Source organism: Cyprinus carpio, chromosome A2 (genome assembly GCF_018340385.1).
Source record: "Cyprinus carpio isolate SPL01 chromosome A2, ASM1834038v1, whole genome shotgun sequence".
Taxonomy (NCBI): Eukaryota; Metazoa; Chordata; class Actinopteri; order Cypriniformes; family Cyprinidae; genus Cyprinus; species Cyprinus carpio.
In genome coordinates, this window is record NC_056573.1 from 24,232,075 (window position 1) to 24,257,270 (window position 25,196).

A 25,196-nucleotide genomic window follows, 5' to 3' on the forward strand; every position below is an offset into this window, starting at 1 on the left:
AAATACAAAGAGAGAGAAAAAAAAGAATGAATACATTTGCATGCCCAAACATGTGCATACACATGTACTGTATACACACCTACCCTGAAAGATACCTAATGAAAATACCTCAATTAAGAATTTGATCTAAAACAGTCACCGCCAATGGTACAAATGATCTTTTATATAGGTTCTTTTTAGCCAGCGGTATACGCAGCCTTCACCCTGAAGGAAGGGCCTCAAAGCAGTAATGAACTGGATGAGTTTGGTCTGAATATACTGCAATCGCCTTTTTCCATAAAGTGTAAAAACAGCTCTTGCATTGTACTCTGTTTCTGGCCGGTGATCTTATTTGCTTCGTTAATTACTCGTATTAATATATTTTTCTGTCTCATTGTTAAATTGCCATACCACGATACAATATTATATGTTAAAATACTTTCAATCATCAATCTATAAACAATGTTTAGGACCCTCCTATTGATGCTAAAATTTCTTAGTTTCCTGAGTAGACCTAAACGCTGTCTCGCTTTCTTATGTATATGGTCCACATTTTCCTGGAATGAGAGTTTGTCATCAATGATTGTACCTAAATATTTAAAATTTGAAACTTGCTCTACCTTTACACCTTTTATAGTAATTTGTTCATATGAGACACCAGCCGTACCAGTCCTATTTTTGTTCCCACAGTATAGTTCCTTTGTCTTCTCAATGCTCAATTGTAGATGACTATCATCAAACCACTGAACAAGACTTTCAATATACTCAAAATAAGTTAAACTATTCATGTCCAATTGGCAAGAGATTAAAACCAAATCATCAGCATATTTGATCAGGGTGAGATCATCCCTGTTACACTGAAGTTCATTAATATAGACAGAAAAAAGCAGAGGTGATAACACACATCCCTGTGGTAACCCTGAATTCAGGACTGTATAATCAGATGAGATTCCATTGACACAGAATCGTTGGGGTCTATTTCTTAAAAATATTTAAATCCATAAAATCAACCAACTCCTAAATCTTGCAGTCTTTCTTTAAAAATTGTGGTTGTACTGTATTAAAGGCTGATGTAAAATCCATGAAAATAATTCTAACATGAGCATTTGTTTTATCTAGGTGGTGTTGGGCCTTATGTAGCAAGGTCAGAGAGGCATCCACCGTGCTCCGATCGGGCAAATTGTAAGCAAATTGTAATGGATCTACAAAGCTTTTAATTTGTGACATCAATTCTTTACATAATATACGCTCCATGCACTTGCATAGAATAGATGTTAGTGCAATTGGGTGAAAGTCTTTAAGATCTCTGGCCTGAGAAGTTTTAGGTACTGGAATAACAGTGGTGTTTTTCCATGCTGCTGGTACAAAACCATCATCTAAAAAGACCTGAAACATCCTAGTACAAACATGCCCAAGTTGTTTTGCACACTCTTTTAATACAATGCCCTTGAGGCTATCTGGACCGGTGGCTTTATGTGTTTTAATTCTACGGAGCACTTTGGTAACCTCTCTTACCTCTACTCTCATAGGTTTAGATTCAATGAGAGTATCATTATTCATATTATTAACACCTATAATATTATCAAATCGTGAATAAAAAAACATTTAAATTATTTACAAATGTATGGGGGTCATCATCAACCAGTTGTATTTGTTTCTGTTGTCTACCCATCATTAAGTTTAGTCCCTTCCATGCATCTCTGATATTACCACTTGTAAAGTGCAAGTTAATAAATTATCATTTTCGGGAGAACTGTTGAATGTTTGTGCAGAAAGAATACTATGGTACTGCCATTGTGGTAGTGTCCAGAATATGGTATTACCAAAAACAACTGCATACACTACATACACTCTTTGACAAAGTACACTTCTATTCCTCCACATGCATAGACAATGACACAGCCACACACACACACACACACACACACACACACACACACACACACACACACACACACACACACACACACACACCTTTAAATATACACACACACACATACATATATATATATATACACACATATGCATATATATATATATATATATAAATCCCAATTTTCTTATCTTTTCTTGGATTCTCTCTCTCTCTCTCATCCCCTTTCTGTTTTCTGCCATTAAAACTGTTCTAGTCTCAGCTGGGAATCGCAGCTCTCATTGCATTTGTTCATTGTAACAGCAGGAGTCTGAACACTTTTCTTAATATTTTGTTTCCTTTGAACATTCCTAAAGACTAAAATACTGCTACAAGATTGCTTATAATGTGTGTCTCTTTAGAGGTGCAGCAATCATTTCAAGTGAAAGAGACAGAAACCTCCTGATCATTGATAGGTTTCTCTTATCTCTTTGTATTATTTGTATTTGGAGCATATTTTAATAGTCTCAGTAAGATTCAGTAAGACTTCATTACGGGTAAGTAAGATTCTTTTTAAAGAAATAGATCCTTTTTTTTTGTAATGATGCATTAAATTAATAAAAAGTGTCATTAAAGACATTAATAATAAATATATAATAATAAAAATATATTATAATAAAAAAATAATAATAAATGTTTTGAACTTCATATTCATCAAAGAATCCTGAAGAAAAAAATCTATTATGGTTTCCACAAAAATGTTAATCAGCACAACTGTATAAATTGTAATGGTATTCACAATTTCACATATAACTTAAAAGTGCTGTATGTAGGATTGACTAGGTATTGCAGTGATTGAACTAGGTAATGCAGTCCAAATTCAAAATATTGGAGAGTTTTTTTCACCTGGACCCTCCTCCTCAGATTTGACACACACGCAGGTTGCCAGATTGATGACACAAACAGAAACAAGCTAACTTGACCATGAATAAAATTAAATAAGATGTGTTTTCCGCCAACTGGCAACCCGGGGTGCCGAAATACAATTGGGTAAACTTTCATGGGGCAGGTTTCACAAACCAAAACAAAGGCTGACATTCCGGCCCAGAACGCACATTTTCAAAGGAGAATTACTGACCGTAGCATTGTTTTTCAGATAAGCAAGTATGTTAAATTAGCATGTTTCTTAAATATCTGCAAACATATTATGGTATTTTTATGCTTTAGTAGAGTCAAAATCTTACATACAGCACCTTTAAATAGCTTTATAATGTCATCTGAAATGAACATTAACACAAACTCTGGCTATGGCCAATTTTAATGTACTTGGCTGCTGCTGTCAAACTCCAGCAGCATCAAACAGAGTGATTTCAAACAATCTCTGAACAAACTTTTTTTTTCTCTCTCTCTCTTTTCTGATCTTTTTTGGCATTCAGTGTTTCACTCGTCTCATGCTCTTTAAAATATGACTGAACTTCTGTGTGATGGATGGAGAGTGTGAGGACAGAAGAAGACAGGCGTTTGATGTAGATGAGAGGACAGCAGGAGTGCTGAGTTTAATGAGCCTGTGACTCTGGTTCATATATCCCAAAACCAAATCATATTAGACTGGCCAGACGGCAGCCATTTTACAGATGCATTTCTATGGGCTCATTATATTATGAATGTGCCTAAATTTCTTTTCAAGGATCTCTTTAATTAGTTCCCATTTGCCTCTTGACGTTGGGGTTAATTTTGTTCTCCATGTTAATTCCGTACTCCCCTTCCACATTCATACAAACACATCCTTCAGCCTCCAGATTTATGTTGAATGTTAATTTAAAGCGAGTAAACTCACTTTCACTGCATGTGAGGACTTAACACATTGTACAGAAGTCTGACTCTCTGGCTACATTCATACAACCATATTCACCATAACATTGTGATTATTGAACTGTATTGTACATATAACGCAGACATGAGAGGGTTGAATACTGTATGCACAGTCAATTCTCTTTGATAATTCACAATCACTTTGAGTTATTCCTGCTGCAAAGACCAACAATTCCAGTCTGGTTTGTGCTGGTTAATACTGGTTTAGTGCTGGTCTGGTGGAATTTGCTGGGTAAGGTGGTTAAGGTAAACTAAAACCGTTTCTGTTAATAAATATAAATATTTGCTGAAAAAGGCAAATCAGCAATGTAAAAAAAAAAATAATAATAATTAAATGACTGAAATAAGATTCAGTTAAAATACTAAAAATACTGAAATTAAAATGGGGAAAAAAATTAACAAATATAAAATAATTATAATGATAAAAATTACAAAAGTGCATAACTATAAATTACTAAAACTGCTAAAAATATACAAATAAAAGCTAATTCAAAATATTAATAAATACTACTAAGTATTACTAAAAAAAAATGCTGTACACAAGCACACCACAATGGCCAGCACCAACACTGTCATTTCTTTTAGCAATTTTAATAACATAAAATATAATATTATGTTGATATATTTTAAAAGACAAACATCCCATTATAATATATTTTAAATTGAATATTTGTATTTTTTTACAAAACCCACAAGACTATTTAAAAATGAATTAATTAAAAAACATAAATAGTATAATATAGTATAATGTAAATTTGTATAAACTTGTGTAATAACAATATGAATGTATGAGATGTTATGTCACACATAGGGCAGACTGGGACTAGCTGTCACAAGGATTCACAAGCTGAATTTTGCTGAATTTTGTCAAGTTGTCACATTTATATGCTGTAATTTTATACAATTTAATATTTCCCCGGTAGCCCCACTATTGCAGAAAACAAGCAGCTCTGTCATAATTACAGAAGAAATACCAGTCAATTTTGGAAATAGCTGTTGGACAGCAGGGGGCCTTGAGTCAAAAAGGTTGAGAACCACTGTTTTTTAACGCTAATGGAGCAAGTTGTTGACTGCAACTCCATTCAAACAGCACATTTCAACCCAAATGCGCTCTCAAAATTCAGTTGTGTCTCCTAAAAGCTTCAGAAAGTCACTTTAAGTCATAGAAAAGTGTCCATCATTCTTTTCCTTAAACAAACTGTGCCAAGATTAGCAATCCAAACAAGGCTGCTGTTCACCATTTTTATCGTTATAGAAACAGATTCCTTGAAATTACAAACTTACTAAGCCATTGAACTTTATTTTTATTTCATTCTGTGCTCTCTCGCTCGCTCTCTTATGTGACTCAGCTGAATCTATACGACTGCAGTGATATAACTTCTTCTGTCTGAATCTGTTATGTTCAAGTGCTCTTGAAGTTGAGACTTGAGAACCTCACTGCTGTTCCACATTCTGCTAAATCTGAACTTTGGAACAAATGTAAGCGTTTTGAGCCATGAAAACTGAAGAGATTGACAGAGAGTGTTTCATATGCTGCCAGATTCACAAAATGCCATTAAGAGCGGAAAGCGAATCTAAGCATCTGATTGTTTGGAAATATAAATCATCTTTTGTCTTTTTAACAATGTAAACACTGTCGCTAACTTGCACCCAGACACCTCGTACTTTAAAGAAATCAATGAATTTCTAAAGAGAAAAGACTCAAGGCTCTGTTTCTCTTTTATTATCTGCCTCCATCTCTCCCGATGCAACCTGTGACTTTCTCGTGACTTTGACTGCTTAAGCAAAACTTTCGAATCAGACCAGACTGGATCTTTTCTGTACTGTTGAAGAGTTGCTATAGAGAATTCTCTGGAGGAAAGACAGACATGCTGAAGGTAGACCGTGAAGCTAAAGGTCACATCCCACCAGGTTCACAAACTCACCGTCGCAGTCTCCGAGATGTGAGGTGTTTCCATATTCAACATCCTGCACGAAAGGTAATCTGCAAAACAGGAGAAAAACGGATCTGAACATAAACCGCAAATTCACCGATTAGATACACGACACACATTCTATGCAAGTAAGCGACTGCAAATGCTTCTAGTTATGCGAACTCAATTTCATGCGCCATTCCTTTTAGAAATGTGTCCGAACACAATTCAAAACACATTCGACTGTCAGTTTTCTTTTTCAGGTCAATGACTGTCATGGCAGACAAAAATTTTAACTGTCATGTTTACCTGAATAATAATACATCTGGTTTAAAGGTGAACAGTATATTTTTGTGTAAAATAAATTACCTTTTTTAGAAATATCCAAATGTAGAACTTATGTTCTAATTGGAACATTTGTTTTCCAATATTCTATAGATATTGAATATTCTATAAATGTTTTCTGAATAACACAAAGTTAAATGAATGAAAAGTCATTTTTTTTGTGGTAACGTTTCAAGAACATTATTAAAGTCCAAATAACTTTGAATGAACTTTCTATTAATGTTACTAGAAGAACGTGCTGAATGTTTAGGAAACCTATGTAAAAACATTTGCATCTTTAACACTTTACCTTTAATGGAGAAAAAATTTGAGGGTGACTCCATTGCCCCGTTGAGTTGAGTTTTGAAGGCATGCTGCTCAGTATGCACAACAGGGCACATATATTCATATTTGTGTAGAGTAATTTTCTGATTTTCTAACTAACCTGGTGCCTGGCCTCAGGAGTGAGCAGGTACTTCCTCTGGTCCAGCCACAGTATGGATCTCTGGATGCAATGCAGTTTCTACACACACACACACACACACACACACACACACACACACACACACACACACACACACACACACACAATGTTTGTCAGTGTTATTACAGAGGTCAATACGGACCTCCTCAATAATGAATACAGGAAACAAAACTGGAGAACAGAAATCATGATTTATAGAGATTTACAAAGACTGAAACAGAGAGCGAGAGAGACATGAGTCAGACATTCAGCTGCAGACTCATACTTTCTCATATCTGTTTCTCCAGCACTTCAAGGTCACTTCTCTAAAGACAGAACATACGGTATATACATATATATATATATATATATATAATATATATATATATATATATATATATATATATATATATATATATATATATATATATGTGTGTGTGTGTGTGTGTGTGTGTGTGTGTGTTTGTGTGTGTGGGTGTATGTGTGTGTGTGTGTGTGTGTGTGCATATACAGTCGAGTCAAAAAATATTGGCCCCCTTGGTAAATATGAACAAAAAGGCTGTGAAAAAACTCATCTGCATTGTTAATCCTTTTGGTCTTTTATTTAAAAAATTCACAAAAATGTATTCTTTCATTGGATAATAAGAATTTAAAATGGAGGGGAAATATCATTATGAAATGAATGTTTTTCTCAAATACTCGTTGGTCACAATTATTGGCCCCCCTATAAATTCTTATGAATAAAATATCTCTGAAGTATATTCCCATTCATATTCACAATTTTGAGCACTCCAGCATGATTAACATGAAATCATCCAGCTCTGGCTTCCTGTTTCACAGAAATATAAAGAGGAGGGAAAACAAAACCCAAATTCCCTTAATCATCCATCACAATGAGAAAAACCAAATAATATATTTCTGATGTGCAGCAAAAGATAATTAAGCTTCACAAATTGGTGAAGTGGCTTTTAGAAAAGAGCTAGAGCAGTGAAAATTCCCATTTCCACCATCAGGACAATAATTAAGAATTTCCAACCAACAGAAACTGTTACAAAACTGCCTGTAAGTGGACGTGTGTCTATATCGTCCTAATGTGCGGTGAGAAGGAGAGTTTGAGTAGCTAAAGTCTCTCCAAGGGTCACAGCTGGAGAATTGCAGAAAATAGTTGAGTCTCTGGTTCAGAAAACCTTTCAAAAAAATTGTCAAACAGAACCTACATCAACAAAATTATTAGAACAATTTACTAGCAAAATTTTTTCTACACCATTTTTTTCCAGTGTAGCCATTTCTGGGCGAACAAGTAAATCCTGCACATTTTTTTTTTAGTTTACCACCCATGGCAGCACGGGCTGCTGGTGCAAGAGTCGTTTGAGAGTCACATGGTGCTGCAGACGTTCATAGTGGATTGGCGCAGATGGTATGACTGCGCTGTACCGCATCCCACAAGACGAGAGAGAACGTCAGCAGACTCAATCAAAGCCTCTACCATTAATCACAGCTGAACTGCACCAGAACTTTACTGCTTCACAGGAAGAGACTGTTCCAAATGTGCCGTACGGGAGCTGGGCCATAAGGAGTGTGTGTGCGTGTGTGTGTGTGTGTCTGAAGGAAATTGTAAAAGCTGGGTCACAGTAATTTCAAAGCCGCTGATGAAGCAGTGTGCATTTGGGTGGCACAATTTACTTTAAGATGGAAAATGGGAATGTGTGTGAATGAGAATGCGTTTAATCAGTGTACAGACTGAAGGTGTGTATGTGTTTGTGTGTGTGATCTTACTTCATGCATCTGGAGTGCAGTTGGCAGCGTGCGACAGACACTCTCACCACGCAGGAGTGGAAGGCCAGCAGGAGCGTGTGACTGGGTTTGTCCAGGGTCAGAGAGAGAGGCTGTCTCGCCTGCACAGAGTCATCACCGCACCTACACACACACACTGAAGTCATCAATACAACCCCACATGCACTTTTACAACTAAACATTTCCTAGAACACGAATACGCACACTCATTAAAACCCAACAACTTCACATCAGTGTGAGTCATGAGCACATTAACACACAGTTTGAGCACCCACACTCAGCAGCAGGGCAGAGACATTCGAACTCATATCACATGTGAGAAGGTTAGGCAGTCACCACAAAGGTTATCTACATATAGAACTTACATACTGTACAGTATATGCCATTTACATGCAGTTTTAAAGGTACAGTAGCAAAAAGGGGTCAGGAATTAAAAATGAATGAGTAAAACAAAGAAACCTAAAGAGATTTTCCAAAAAGACCAATAGGATGGAAAGTGAAACTGGGGACAGGTAAAAAGTTTACTATTATGAATTAAAACAATATACCCAAGAAAAGGAAGGAGGAAATTAATAAATAAATAAATACATTTCAAACATCCATTCAAACCAAAGTAGTGAATTATTCAAAATTCACTCTTTTATACACTTAACTGTGATATTGTGATGAAGAATTTTAACCAATATGATATCCATCTTAAAAATGTAAAAAATTGTATATAATTAAGAAATTTCGATTTAGATCATTTAAACTATTTTAAAAGTAGTCTTATGCACACAAAGGCTGCATTTATTTGTTGAAAAATAAAGTAAAAACAGTTATATTGTGATATATTATTACAATTTAACATAACTGTTTTCTATCTGAATATATTTTAAAATGTAATTTATTCCTGTGATGCAAAGCTGAATTTACAGCATCATTACTATTTAGTCTTCAGTGTCACATGATCCACCAGAAATAATTCTAATATGCTGATTTGCTGCTCAAGAAACATTTGAAATAAATTTTTTGTGTAACAATGTAAATATCCTTACTGTCACTTTAAATCAACTTAATGAATTTTTCCCGAATAAAAGTATAATTTACCATAATGACCTCAAATGCATGAATGGTAAATTAATGTACCAACACAGAATGCATTACCTATTCAATTTATATGACTTATAATTTTGTAAATTCCACTTCCTGTCATTTAACTTTAACTTCCTGTGGGGTGTGGCCAATTCAATTTCCAACTTGTGAACTGAAACAAGGCAAATTCTAAAACTTAGAATTTTGTCAAACCTTGTTCCCGATCCTATTTCCTCACTGTCTCTTTCTCTTCAGTAAGCTCCTTTCAGCTTTCTACTTTCTGTGACTATAAAAAAAGTGGCAAACAGCCCAAAAAAATACACACTAAAAGAGATTCAGTCAGAGTTGGTCTTTTTCCAACACACATTAACTGTCAAGCTGCTAATAAGGCATTAAATTACTGCAACATCTCTGATTAAATTACAAGACCGGCGTCTCAGAGAAACTCCCCAACAGTAGGTCTACAGATATCACACATGTAATTTAAACACTGATAAATAGCTGGAAGACAAATGAGACATATAACAGGAAGTTGTGTGAGAGTTTTGGAAGCCATCCAGAGAACACCTGCGGCAAGACAGAAGGTCAAGCAGACACAGTGATCTCTTTGTTTCAGGTGTGTGTGTGTGTTTCTCAGCGAGGGCTGCGTCCTGCTGAGAACCTTATCTCAACCGCCACACAACTCGCCTTCATCTCCCAGCATGCATCTCTCTGAACCTTACTGTTCTTCCTCCAGACAGGTATTGCCTTTCATCTTCAAAACCCCAGCCATGTTTTCATCCATCAGAGCGCCACACGCTCACACACACACACACACACACACACACACACACAAATAATCAGAAACCCTGTTGAATCGTTTTGCCTCCTTTTGCTTTTGAGGACATTTTCAGAGGTGCTGCGTGTTTGTGGATAAAAAGTGTGGATTTATTTCTTCAGTTGCATTTGATACTGAATATCTTTTCCTTTGACAGTGCTAAAGTTTTTAATCCAGGGCTAAACATCAACCACAGTAAACAACTGCGAGGAACTTCTTGATGAAAACAGATTTTTGGAAGTCTGGAAACAGATTAAAGGATGCTAAGGACAAAAACAACTTGATCTCTGCTCCTTACTTTTCAATCCTGCAACAAGCTGTCTTATCAGGGAAGGCCGGAAGTCATCAAAGTATGTCTGAATCCAATGTTTGCACAGCATCTTGTCTACTAAGCTGCTTTCATCTTTTTGGATTTATCTCTCTTGGGTTGTCATATTCTTAGTGTACACTACAGGTAATAGGGTAAACATTTTAACTTATAAATATCACCATATTTTCCTCAGTTAATTCATCACAGTACATTAATGGCAGGGTAGGCGAATGAGGAGAGTCTAGCAATAGCAGGCTAGCTTTAAAAGCATAAAATCCCACCCTCCCTGCAAATCACTCTCCAAAGCCACGCCTCCTCCAAAAGACATGAACGCGCACAGGCAGAGCAGAAGCTAACCAGCGACACACTGGGAGATGGAGTTGGTAGAGGATTGAATGCAGTGCTGTCAGATTACCTCGTGTCTCATTCGCCGGTAAGAAAACGTTACAGTACAAAGCACATAATATTACAATAATAACACCTTCCATTCTCACTCGGCCTGCAGTTAGCGTAATGGAAAGCACTGATGACGTATCATCAGAGTGCACTGAGGTATGCAAATACCCATTTTGTATATCATTTTACTAGATTATTTGTAGATACATACATTGACAGGCAGGTAGGACAGCCTATCGTAGCCCTCGGACCGAGATTTTCTTTTATATAATTTAAAACTTTTTGTAAATAAAGGTGACTTTACTTAAATATTTATCAGGCAAATTATATAGAAACCCTCAGAATATAGATAAAAACTGTAAATTCTGGTGTATACAAGTGCTACTGAAGTGAAGATTTTGAGAATACAGCCTTTAAACGTGTACTGTAATTGGAATCTACACATGGAAATAGATAAAGTGTATTAAAATAAACACTTAAATGTATACTTTAGATGTTGTCGTTCCACTAATCTGACTGAAGTCTGACCCTTGCCTGTAGTGTCTTGCTTCAAACTGGTTCCAATCAAAAAATCCCTTTACCTTTCTGGGTTGTATCCCTCCAGCTCTTCCAGAAAAATATTGGTGTTGGAGTATGGGTTCTCCGGGCTGGGTGTGATGAGGAACTTGAGAACGGTTCCCCTGGTGGATCCGAGGAACACCACAGTCCGATTGCGGTGTGGGCCTGCCTCAGTGTCCACCACCATAGTGTTCAACTGGTACCTGTAAAGTAAAGAAAATAAAACAATATGCACACCATTACAGAAGCTTATTGCTTTTATAAAACAGTTGCAACATCAATATGATGAAAGACAATAAAAGAGAAATTTTCAGCCAAGAATATATTTCAACATGCTAACTGTAAGCTGTTTACACTGGCCAAATAAAACAGTGCTTTAAAATCAACACGAAACTGCATTTGCAAGCCATTTTGCATTTTGCAATGTGATATTTTTCCAAGAGAAACAGAATACTGAATATGAAAAAAATGTAACCCTGTATTATTTTCCCCATCCACACGGTCTAGTTACAATTCTGAGGAATAAAACTGTCCTTTCAGAGTTAAATCAAGGTATTCTGAAAGACATATTTTCTTTAGAACAGCATTCATTTATGAATTGTGAACCGGAAAATTAAGGAAGTAAATAGGGTTCATTTTGATTTGTTGAATGCAGCTGAGGGTCACAGTTTGTCATTTGTTTTACAGTAACTTCAAACATAAATCAGATTTTAGTGCCGCCGCTATCTATTTTAAACCATTCGTGTTGTGTTATTCTTACTACAGCTTAAGAAATAATTAAAAAGGGATGTCAGAGATAAGATGTGTAAATACTCTTTCTGTTGAGACTTGAGAAGAGTAGGTGTAAAAAGGCTTATTTGGATCAAAGTCAGCAAACACAGAGGATTTTCACCAGTGTCTCTGACGGCTCACACCAACTTGTACTTTCTGTGTACTTTTACTTGGTTGTAATTGTGAAAAACCTGAGCTGACTATTTTGCTTGAAATCTTTATGAGGAGTAATTCACTAACGTTTATTCAAGATAAACATTCAGGCAAAATGGTCTGTTATTGAATATGAATCAAATGTACACCAGAGTACCACTCTCCTTTGTGTCAATTTACTTCTAGTTATCATGAAGGAACCCAGTGGCCATTTCAATCAATTTTTTAAAAGCGAGATGATTTATAGCTATATTTCTCCTCCTTGCAGAGAAGCTTTGCTATGGTTCTGAAAGCCTCTGTCAGGGTGCGGGCTAGACAGAGGACTCAGATGCAGAGTAGGGAAAAGGAGAATCTTTATTCTCGCCACAAAACACAAAATAACATAAACAATAATCAAATGCTCTGGCGCACACAGAGATCTCCGAGCTGGCCGGCACACTGCGGACCACTCGCGCTGCCGGATCTCCGAACTACGGATCCTTAGACGGGAAAACAGAAGGTGAGAATGCAGTAGACACCACACAAACCACGGGCAAAGACAAAACAATCTACTCACGATGACAGACAGAGAGGCAGAGACATATAAGGGAGCTGGGGAACGAGCGACAGGTGGGGAAGACTCAGCTCGTGATCTGCGCACCCCCACCACGATCAGCGCTGATTGCCCAGACCACGAGCTACCGAACCGACAGGACAACACAGACCGCAGGGGAAGCCGAGAAGGCACCCTGCACCGTGACAGTATCCCCCACCTCAGGAACGCCTCCTGGCATCTCCGGAGGACTCACCATGATGCTGATAAAACTGATCAATGAGAGCGCAATCCAGAATATCGCGAGCCGGAATCCAGCATCTCTCCTCCGGACTATAACCCTCCCAGTCTACCAGATATTGATGACCTCTACCCCTACGCCTCACATCAATGAGCCGCCGTACTGTATAGGCTGGCGACCCCTCGATGAGCCTAGGAGGCGGAGGGGCAGAGGTCAGGGGCTGAAGGGGGGAGCGAAAGGCGGGTTTGATCTTCGAAACATGGAAAACCGGGTGGATCCTTCTTCTCCACGAAGAAGAACCCCGCCCCGGCTGGAGAGGAAGAGGGACGGATAATGCCTGCTACCAGAGAATCATGTATATACCTCTCCATGGCCTCCCTCTCCGGACCCGACAGAGAGTAAAGATGCCCCTTAGGTGGAGAAAAGTGCCTGGCAACAGGTCAATCGCACAGTCGTACGGGCGGTGCGGAGGCAGAGATGAAGCTCGGGACTTACTGAAAACCGCTCTCAAATCATGGTAAGCCTCCGGTACATCCGCCAGGTTAACCAGCTCCTCCTGCAACACAGAATGAGGCAAGACTGGGGAAAAATGCAGCACCCAAACACTGAGCTAAACAGAAAGGGCTCCACGCCAAAATAGAACCACGGGCCCAATCAATATGAGGGTTATGTTTAACCAGCCAGGTGTGACCCAACACCACTGGAGCGTTGGGCGAGTGAATAAGGTGAAATTTAATCTCCTCTGCATGATTACCAGACAAAGTCAGTGTGACAAACGGGGTGGTGTGGGTAATATTAGTGAGATGGGTGCCACAAAGGGTCCTGGCAGAAATAGGTTCGGCCAGCGCGACGGCCGAAATCCCCAGACTTGTTGCCAATCTGGAATCCATGAAGTCACCCTCCGCTCCAGAGTCAATCAATGCCGAAACCTGGAAAACAGCTCCCCCAAACTGTACTGAAGCTTGAAATTCTGAACGGCCACCAGGTGGCAGTCGAGTAGTAGTGACGCTCACCCTGCGCTCTCCCTTGCGTGAAAAGCGTCGTCCTGCCACAGGGCACGCCGCTACCACATGACCCGCCTCACCGCAGTAAAGACACAGCTGATTCTCCAGGCGACGGCGTCGCTCTCCTATGGTCAGCCGTGCTCTCCCGATCTGCATAGGCTCCTCCTCCGGGAGGATGCGGCGTTGAGATATCGTGTCACATGCTGCTCCACACGCGACCCCGGTGAGGTGTTCATGGGGAATCCCCTCTCTTCGGTGCCGAGAACGGAGAGTAATCCGGTCGTCGACCCGAATGGCGAGGTCGATAAGCTCATCCAAGCCAGAAGGCAGCTCCAGAGAATATATCTCGTCCTTCACATGCTCAGCCAGGCCGTGGAGGAAGTGATCCCAGAGAGCCTTCTCATTCCAGCCGCAGGACGTGGCGAGCGTGCGGAACTGAATGGAGTAACCAGACACCGACTGCTCTCCCTGCAGAAGCAGCGACAATGCTCGTGCTGCTTCAATCCCGCGTGCCGAGCGATCAAATACCTTGCGCAGCTCCTTCGAGAATGCCTCAAACGACACACAACAGTCATGCTTGCTGTCCCACATAGCCGTTCCCCACTCTCTCGCTTGACCCACTAAGAGAGTGATGACGAACGCTACCCTGGATTGCTCCGTGGGAAAACAGGAAGGCTGGAGAGTGAAAGTTAGCGAGCACTGGGACAGAAATGACCGACATGAGTTGTGCTCACCCGAGTATGGAGCGGGCGGATTAAGTCGCGGTTCCGCGTGGCGAGGAGCAGGTGGGACAGACAGGGCTGCTGAAGGGCTGGCCTGCAGCTGGTCAAGCCGTTCTGCTAGCTGGTTGAGTTGGAGAGAGATCTCTGAGTAAGCGCGCCGAGAAAGCCGCGATTTCCTCCTGCTGACGACCCAGTAGAGATCCTTGCTGCAGGAGAGCTCGGCGCAGCTCCGTCTCCTCTGCTGAATCCATTCTTTGGTGAGTAGATTCTGTCAGGGTGCGGGCTAGACAGAGGACTCAGATACAGAGTAGGGGAAAAGGAGAATCTTTATTCTCGCCACAAAAACACAAAATAACATAAACAATAATCAAATGCTCTGGCGCACACAGAGATCTCCGAGCTGGCCGGCACACTGCGGACCACTCGCGCTGCCGGATCTCCGAACTACGGATCCTTAGACGGGAAAACAGAAGGTGAGAATGCAGTAGACACCACACAAACCACGGGCAAAGACAAAACAATCTACTCACGATGACAGACAGAGAGGCAGAGACATATAAGGGAGCTGGGGAACGAGCGACAGGTGGGGAAGACTCAGCTCGTGATCTGCGCACCCCCACCACGATCAGCGCTGATTGCCCAGACCACGAGCTACCGAACCGACAGGACAACACAGACCGCAGGGGAAGCTGAGAAGGCACCCTGCACCGTGACAGCCTCAGGCAATTTACTCTCTGCAGAAGTACTTCTGGAGTCCAGATTTATATTTTAACTAAGGGTTTTTTTCCCCTCGCTAACCTTGAGAGACACTGTAGGAACGCTCTTAGCAGGAATGCTCACAGAATGATGTCCTTTGAGTGGCGGTGCTGCTAACATTACCCATACTACAGCAGAGTTCGGGCTCCTGATATCTCAACCAATTTTAGTTTAAGCAGCATGGCTTTTAGCTGGCCTTGAGAATTATGTTTCACCTTTTCAACTCTCAGCAACACACTTCATATAACAAGCATCTTGCGGTTTATTGATATTTTTCCATAACACCTGTGTTGAGTAGCTGTACGCATCTTACCGGACCATAGTCTTGACTATCCACGGTCTGTGTCCAAGCAAAGGTACCGCTTCATCCATTAGAGGATGAGTTTTGATGAAATTCAGCACTTCATCAGGAAGGGTGTTGGAGGAGCTGAATCTCGACCCCTGGACAGCACATCCTCCAGGCCTAGGAAAGTTAAAGAACCACATTAACAGTGATGCTTCACTAATTAACGCTTGACATTTCAAGCTACAAACCAGAAGAAGGCAACTAGCTATCAAGTGGTCAATCGGTAGAATGATGGATAGATAGATGGATGGTAGAAAGATATAAAAAAGAAAAAAAGAGAAAAATAAAAAAAGAAAGAACGATAGAATGATAGAAAGAATAATACAATAATAAAAAAAAAAAACAAAAATAAAATAGAAACAATGGATGGATGGATGGATGGATGGATTGGTAGAAAGATAGAATGATGGATGGATGGGTAGAGTGAAAGATGGAAGGATAGATCAGTAGAATGATAGAACGATGGATGGATGGATGGATTGGTAGAAAGATAGAATGATGGATGGATGGATAGATGGATAGATCAATAGAATAATAGAACAATGGATGGATGGATGGTTCAGTAGAAAGTTAGAATGATGGATTATTGGATGGATCAGTAAAAAGATAGGATGATGGAAGGATGGGTGTTAGAATGATAGAACAATGGATGAACAATAAGTAGAAAGATAGAACAAAGGATGGATGGATGATAGATCAGTATTATGATAGAATGATGGATGGATGGATGGATGGATGGATATATCAGTAGAATAATAGATGGATGGATGGATGACGATGGACAGATCAGTAGAAAGTTAGAATGATGCATGAATAGATAGATCAGTAGAATGATAGAATGATGGATGGATGGATGAATGGATGGATCGATGGATCAGTAGAAAGTTAGAATGATGGATGAATGGATGGTTAGAATGATAGAACAATGGATGAATTATTGGTAGAACGATATAATGAATGATGGATGTATGATAGATCAGTAGAATAAGAGAACAATGGATAGATAGATAGATAGATAGATAGATAGATAGATAGATAGATAGATAGATAGATAGATAGATAGATAGATAGATAGATAGATAGATAGATAGATAGATAGATAGATAGATAGATAGATAGATACCTGGGTTTAGGTACTTGTTCATCAGGTACAGGTGTCCAAATGGATTCTGGTGATTTCTGCTCCTTGAATCTGCCCTCAAACACACGTGCCAGCTGCTGCATGTCAAACGCACACACCGCCGAACCGGGGATGCTGGGTAGACACAGTGTATAAGAGGGTCAAGACACATCACTGATCCAATCCACATCTCAAACACACTCACTCACACACACACACACACACACACACACACACACACACACACACACACACACACACACACACACACACACACACACACACACACACACACACACACACACACACACACACGCTGCTACCCTAATCCAAAGTGACATGTCACAACAAGACTATTCGTTTTCGCATCTTATTAGGGAGCGTCTCCACAGCCACTCACATCAGATTTATAAAAACTCAAGAGAAAATTCAAGTGATGCAAATTCAAGTGACTCAACAAGCTCACATATGGACTTCAATGTATGAAAAACAAATATGAAAAACATCTTCTGTGTTTCATGAAAGAATAAAAAACCTTTCTGGAAAGACATGAGGATGAATAAATGAATAAATTTAATGAATAAAAATAATTTTTTTGAGTGAATACTTCCTTTTAAAAGCTATAAACTGAGGAAAAAAGCTACATATTATAGGTTGATGCACATGAAACAAAAAGGAAATCAAAGATTAGACACAGAAGGAAACTGCCAAGATGGGCAAGTGTACAGCCTGATGGTGTGTGTGTGTGTTCTGGTCTGCAGGTGTTCACCATGTGTTCCAGGGCAGCTTGTGTCTCTCTTCTCCACTTCCAAACGGTGGGAGGTCAGATGGACTGTTGAGGAAACTTGGATCCTCTTATCTGTCCAGATTTCAGATTTCACCCACAACAAGACAACAAATCTTATCGAAGACTTGTTATGAATGCAGTGGTATTCAGCCTTATGCAAAACATGAAATTATCGATTCTGTTATGCTCTGATACACTCAAATTAATAGTTATACATTATTGTTAAATAGTTTGTGGTGAGTAAGAAAATTTTTTTTATTTGGTCAAAAGTAACAGTAAATATATTTATAATTTAACAATAAAATTAATGCTGTTTTTTTTTTTTTTTAATTCAAAAGATAATCCTAAAAAAAGATCAGTTTTCGCAAAAATATTAAGCATCACAATTGCTTTCGACATTGATAATCATTATCAAATAAGCATGTCAATTATCATATTAGAAGCAAATCAGCATATTAGAATGATTTCTGAAGGATCATGTGACACTGAAGACTGGCGTAATGATTTTGAAAATTCACCTTTACAAGTATCATAAGAATAAATTACATTTTATAATATATATTAAAATATAAAAGTCATTTTAAATTGTAATAATATTTCACAATATTACTGTATTTACAATATTTTTGATTAAATAAATGCAGCCTTGGTGAGCATAAGAGACATCTTTCAAAAACTACAACAAAAAAATATTATCAACCCCAATCTTTTTGAAAGGGATTGCAAATAAAACTATTTTTAATTGTTTTTTTTTTTAAGTCAAATCATCTAAACACAATCTAGTAGAATTATATAAATATAAGTAAAATCATCAAAATTTTAATTTCTAAATATATTAGATCAAGTTTTAGACTTTTAAAAAGATAATAATCATTGTCAGTTTTCTTTTACCATAATATCACAATTAATTTGAAATGTATAAATAATATTAATAATAACTCCCCCCTCTCCTTTTCTTGGGAATATTGTTTAGATTAAATGTATAAATGAATTAAAAAATTTAGGTTTTTACTTGATCTTAATTAAAATCCCCATCCTATTAATCTTTTGCAAAATCCCTTTAACTTTGTAAAAAAAAAATCCAGATTTTCCTCCAAGATGTGTTATAATTTTGTTAGGAAAACAACAGCTCAAACATGTGCAAATATTAACAATGCGTTTATGACTCTTGTGATGTTGTGTGGATTGTAAAACAGGAGCAGGCTGCTGGTCTGTTTCTGCAGTCACACATGGTTCCATCAGCTGCTCTCAGAACATGTGTGTTTGGACCGCGGTGACAGATTTGGCGAGTTCTGCCTGGTGTCCCGCTGAAGCTGGAGAGAGAGGGCTTGTCTGCACCCCTCACCTGACACCAGACCTGCTGAGCCAACGCTGGACAACATTTGGCCAAAACTGTGCCAATGCTGGGCCGGAGATGAACCAAACTTCACTGTCCTTTATCTTAAATGACAGTGCTAGGACAAAACCAAGCCCCTGCACCTCCAACAAAACTCAAAAAGAGACTCAAACAAAACAAACTTTCATAGACTCAATCCCACAAACCTTGCAAACTTTGGTCAAAAACAGCAGGTTGGCTGGTTTTAGCTGGTCTTCCAGTTGAAAAAAAAAAAAACATCTTAAACCAGCATATGCTGGTTGGCTGGTTTTAGCTGGGTTTTTTTTTTTTTTTTTCATCAGAGAGGTTACTTTCAAACATGATTTTGTTTCCTGGAGGTCTAAAATAACCTGCAAATCAGGTTTGTACATAAATCAGTATACATAAATATATTTAATTCAACAGCTACTGAAAAGCATCAATAAAAGGTTCATTCAAGTTTAATTAAAAATTTATCATTTCACTCAGTATTTTTGCATGCTATTTTATTTGTATTAGAAAGTAGGCCTACAGTGTTATTTTAGCAGTTTTTATTACAATTTTAATTAGCTTTTATTTTCATATTTCCAGATTTCCAGATTTAATTGTAACTTTAAGTATTAGTTTTTAAAATATATATTTCTATATAGCATTCATTTATTTTATTTCAGTTTTTATTTGAGTTTTTTTACTTAGTGATTTAAGTTTAAGATTTTCATCTATTTATATTTTATTTTGGCTTTATTTCAATTACCAAAAATGATTTCCAAACCTACATAACTTTATTTCTTGTGTGGAACATGAAAGAAGACATTTTGAAGAATGTTGTTAATAAAACAGTTTCAGTTCCCATTGACTTCCAATATATGGACAAAAATACAATGGGAACCAAAACTGTTTGGTTACCAACATTCTTCAAAATGTCCTCTTTTATGTTCTAGAGATTTGAAACGACATGATGATTTGTGTGAACTATGCAGCGAGGAAGCACATTAGGTTTAAAGCTTATGATTGTATAAATTAACAAGCTATATTTTTTAATCAGACACCAAAAAGAAAACATTACTCAACCCAATGGAATCATTTAGGGAAAATATTTTTGAATAGCTACATTTTCCTGATCACAATGAGAGTGCAAATGAGTCATTCCACCTTCTACACAGTGACTAAATAAAACTGAAGCAGATAAGACAGGTCCAGTGCAATCATCACATTCGAATATGATGAGGTCTGTTCATTCAATTCTAATCATTCCATTTTTGCTCAATTCCTCTGTAATATTCCCCACTAACAGATACACATAAAATATGGGGTCTGTTAAATATGGGCTATTGGTAATTGAAGGGCTTTGGGAATGAAGGGTCTCTTTTGGAAAATTTGGAAAATGTGTGCAGATTGATGGACAGAAACGACGCAGTGGGATTGGTGTTAATGGACTGATTTGGAGACGGGCCTGAGCCCACCGCCTGCCGCCCTTATGGAGGACATCTGTGACAAAAATGACACCAAATTAACAGAGATGTCACTGAATGGGATCTTGCTCTTTGTCTCCTTTACCGCACTTGTCAGAGTAGCACAACCTTATAATTACCTTAACTATTTAAAAAGAATTAAGGGAAAAACAATAATGTTCTACAAGTGCCATTAGGGCACTGACACCTTTCTCATTTGACCTCAACAGGTGACTAAAGATGAAGGTGATTAAAAGAATAATGCAACATTCTGATACACTGTGGTTATTAGTGCATTAGTACTATAGTGTTTGCTAATTATTGCTCTTAATTAAAAGGATAGTTCAACCAAAAATGAAAACTCTGTTTTCATTTACTCCCCCTCATGTTGTTTCAAACCTGCATGACTTACTTTCTTCTGTAGAACACAAATGAAGATATTTTTAACAAAAACATAACTGGATCCCATTGATTGTAATTATACTGGCAAAAAACATATATATATATATAGATATATATATATATATATATATATATATATATTTTTTTTTTTTTTTTAAATATCACCTTTTGTATTCCACAAAGAAACAAAGTCAACAGGTTTCTACACTACCTTCAAAACATTTTGCCATCTTTATTATTATTTTTTTCAATTACAATAGTTACTATTTTACTCAATATTTTTGCATGCTATTTTATCTTTATTGGAGTACAGTGTGATTTTAATATTTCTACATACTATTATAGTATTTACTACTTTTTTAAATTAGCTTTTATTTTCATATTTTCTTTTTTTCAATTTAAAATTGTAGTTTTAGTTATTTTGTTATGTGCTTTTGGGAAGTTTTTCATTTATTTTATTTTATTTTATTATATATATAATATATATGGAATAACTTAATACTTTTATTCATTTTAATGTTTCAAAGGATTCATATTTAAAAGAAATGCAAAGGATGCATTAAATTGTTAAAAAAGACAATGTTTTATATATTTTAATATTTATTATTTTATTATATTTTAAATAAATGCAAATAAAAAATATTAATCAAATATTCTATTCAAAAAGTATAAAAAAAAGTATAGTTTTCCCCCCAAAAAATGCAAAACTGTTTTCAGCACTGATAATAACAAGGAATGTTTCTTGAGCAGCAAATCAGAATATTAGAATGATTTCTGAAGGATCATGTGACACTGAAGACTGGAGTAATGATGCTGAAAATTTTGTATCACAGGACTAACTTACATTTTAAAATACATTAAATTGAGCATAAGAGACCATTTAAAAACACTAAATAATAATAATAATAATAATAATAATTTTTCCTTCAAAAATCAGTTTTGGATGTGTGTTGCCACTGCAAAAAATGAGATGGGCAGATGGGGTCCGAATAGCAGCCATTCTGAGAACACCTCTTAAGCCAATAAGCTGTCAGAAGTTTGTGGCCTCCAACTCTAATCCAGCCAATGAGCTGTCAGATGCAGTGATCTACAGCCTTGTAAACCTCAAGCTAGACAAACGAGCTCTACTTTCACCCTGTTCTCTCTGGCACTCAGCTCTGGTCACCTATCGTCCACTACTTTAAAGGCTTTCTGGCGCCGTGCCTGTGTAACTGCCCAGCCCAGTGGGCTTGAGGTGAACAGGCCAAGATATCCTCATCACACAAAGCTCTGCGGCAAAGCCTCTCACGCCCATTTGAGACAGGACACGACGGGGGGCTGAGAAATGAGGACTAAATGGGAAAGTGGACACGGCGCAAAGCAGGAGGGGCTTAATGCTTTTTGTACTTTGGCATAGAAACTCAGCTATAACTCTAGAGCGAGTAACACAGACAGACCACAGCACATAATAACTCTCCCTTCAGATGATACTGCGAAACTACTGCGAAAAATAAAAATTAATGTAGAAAACAGACAGCTTGGCAACAGTAAACAACTTAAGTTACACTGATAAACTATATTACTTGCCAACATCATACTTTTTTGTACGATTGAATATTTTTTTTATTCTGATGATTATTATTATTATTATTATTATTATTATTATTCATATTTGTAAAATAATACTATAATATAATTCGAATTAGTAATAAAAACACTTCTTGCAACAAATAACATAGTTCATTAGCCTAATTGTAGGCTGTTGTTGATGGTTGCAAACAAACATACAAAATATTAATACATAAATCAGTTAGCATTCAATAATAACAACAACAACAACAAAACATTTTTTTTATTATTATTCAATGTATGGTTGTATATTAATAAATGGCTTATATACGGTTATTTAATAATAATAATAAAAGCGAAACAAAATATTAATAAAGAATTGAGAGACTGTTCACTACTAACAATAATAATCAGATTGATTAATTCTTGAGCCAAACAATATACTTTATTATCCTAACTGTTGCGTGTTGATGGTTACCAAGTAAAATACAAATATTAATATAGAAATCATTTAATTTTCTATAATAATAATAATAATAATGATAATAATAAAATATTAAAAATGTAGTAAGCCAATGAAGGCTGTGTGTTACAGTGATTTGTAATCACTGTTATTGACAGCTACTCATGGCATATCGGGTTATTCTTCATTCACATGGAGAGGACAAAACCTAGACCAAAAGTGGTCACAATATGCCCATAAATAAATGCATATTTCAGAAAATTCCCTATTCATATTGTTCTCGTTCCTTTCTCAACGGTTGTCCTATAATTTGCTCTTTCCTAGTGAAAAAATGACCACATCCAGCAGAGCAGATACAACACCAAAAATATTCCCCTGGAAGCTGATGAGGAAGCTCATTTTTATTCTAATCATAAAAACACAATGAGAGGTAATCTAGTGAAAACGTCCCTCATCATCTGCCTGATGGACTGCAGTATATCATACTGAACGCATACTCGTCGCGTGCTTACCCGCGGAGCCTGGAAGACAAGTGGGAGCTCTTACAGTGTGTTACGACACAAAGAGCTGACAGAACAACATTTGGGCTGGTTTTATGATGTACTTGACTGTTTATCCATTTAGCTCGGCACAGAACAGAATGATTCATTCTCTTTGATAAGCCCATGAGCTCAGATTATCGGCCGGTTGTTCTACAGTATCTTCTGCCATCTCTCTTGCTTGCTTTGTATCCATACCCCTTTTATTTTAGTCTACAGTATGTAAATTTCTATTCTCTATTGGGAGTTATTTCAAGCTTCTGACAAAAAAGCTGGAGTCGTGCTACGCCAAAACACAAATGCAATGTGGAATTCAACATCAAATCTTTCGTTTTTTAGCTTGTTCCATTGATCATTTCTTTCAAGGTACTCCCAGGTATGCTGTGCCATTGTAAAAAAACATGTTACATTTACTATATATGTCAATCATGGAATCTTTGGCACCTATTTTGAAATGTTATGCCACTATTTCCTCTGAGGGGTTTCAGTTTCCACAGAGATATAAAATGTCAGTGTGTTTCATCTCTTACCTTCCCCTGCAAATCAGCCTGTGGCGGTACTTTCGTGATGATAAAACCATGGTGCTTTGTAAGATAATTATTGTAAAATAATTATCATAAACATCAGCAAATGAGTTAGGACTAATGTTGCATCACATAATTACTACGGTACTGTCTGAATACCATATTAATACATACAACTGTTTTATGATGTTTTTGAAAGAAGTCTCTTATGTTCACCAAGGCTGCATTTATTTGATTAAAAATCTGGTAAAAACTGTAATATTGTGAAATATTATTACAATTTAAATGACCTGATTTCTATTTTGAATATATTTTAAAATGTGATTTATTTCTGTGAAGCAAAGCTGAATTTTCAGCATCATTACCCCGGTCTTCAGTGTCACATGATCCTCCAGAAATCATTCTAATATGCTGATTTGATGAAGAAATATTTCTTATTATTGTCAATGTTGAAAAAGATTGTGCTGCTTAATAATTTTGTGGGGAAAAAAACCCTGATTTTATTTTAATTTTAACGAATAAAAAGTTGACGCTGTGAATAGAAAGTTCAAAAGAACAGCATTTATTTCAAATATAAATATTTTGCAATATTTGAAATGTCTTTTTCTGTCACTTTTAATTAATTTAATGAATCCTTGATGAATAAAGTGTTAATTAAAAAAAAAAAAAAAAAATTCTGAAATGTAGTGTACCATGGTACAAACTGCTTTAGTGTCTGTCATATGCAGAAATGTAAATAGACCATGCAATATAAATGGTACTGTAAAAAACCTCATAGAATACCATGGTATTACCATCACAATAGTGTTCAAAACCACTACTACTGTATGCCTACAGTTCAGGCAGAAGCACATTCTCTAAATGTATACAGATGTTTCCAGCACTCTCTTTCTCTTCGCACATTTTGACAGATGTCACAACTGCTACTGTAAACTACAGCACTATGTGAGCTGGCTATTTACAATCCTGTGCAAAGCAGATCAGTGTTTTGCCTTTGTTAAAATGTGTTTATGCCATTTCTTAACATCTCTGATAGCAGAATTTTAAAGAGTTTTTTTTTCTCCTGAGACAATCAAACTCTCACGACTCTTCACTTTGTCATTCTACTAGAGAAAAACAGCCCTTTAGGCA

The 25,196-nt window shown here is 37.2% G+C and overlaps 1 protein-coding gene across 1 annotated transcript in view; it reads right to left on the reverse strand.

Moving 5' to 3' along the window:
• The window catches only part of LOC109089842 (semaphorin-6B-like), a 111,874-nt gene that overhangs the window by 6,460 nt on the left and 80,218 nt on the right, over positions 1–25,196 (reverse strand). The window contains exons 11-16 of the mRNA XM_042711907.1: positions 17,001–17,132; positions 15,845–15,994; positions 11,376–11,555; positions 8,180–8,320; positions 6,386–6,463; positions 5,629–5,687 (exon numbers count right to left, since the gene is read on the reverse strand). Coding sequence (XP_042567841.1) covers positions 5,629–5,687; positions 6,386–6,463; positions 8,180–8,320; positions 11,376–11,555; positions 15,845–15,994; positions 17,001–17,132 — 740 coding nt within the window. The remainder of the gene's footprint in view (positions 1–5,628; positions 5,688–6,385; positions 6,464–8,179; positions 8,321–11,375; positions 11,556–15,844; positions 15,995–17,000; positions 17,133–25,196) is intronic.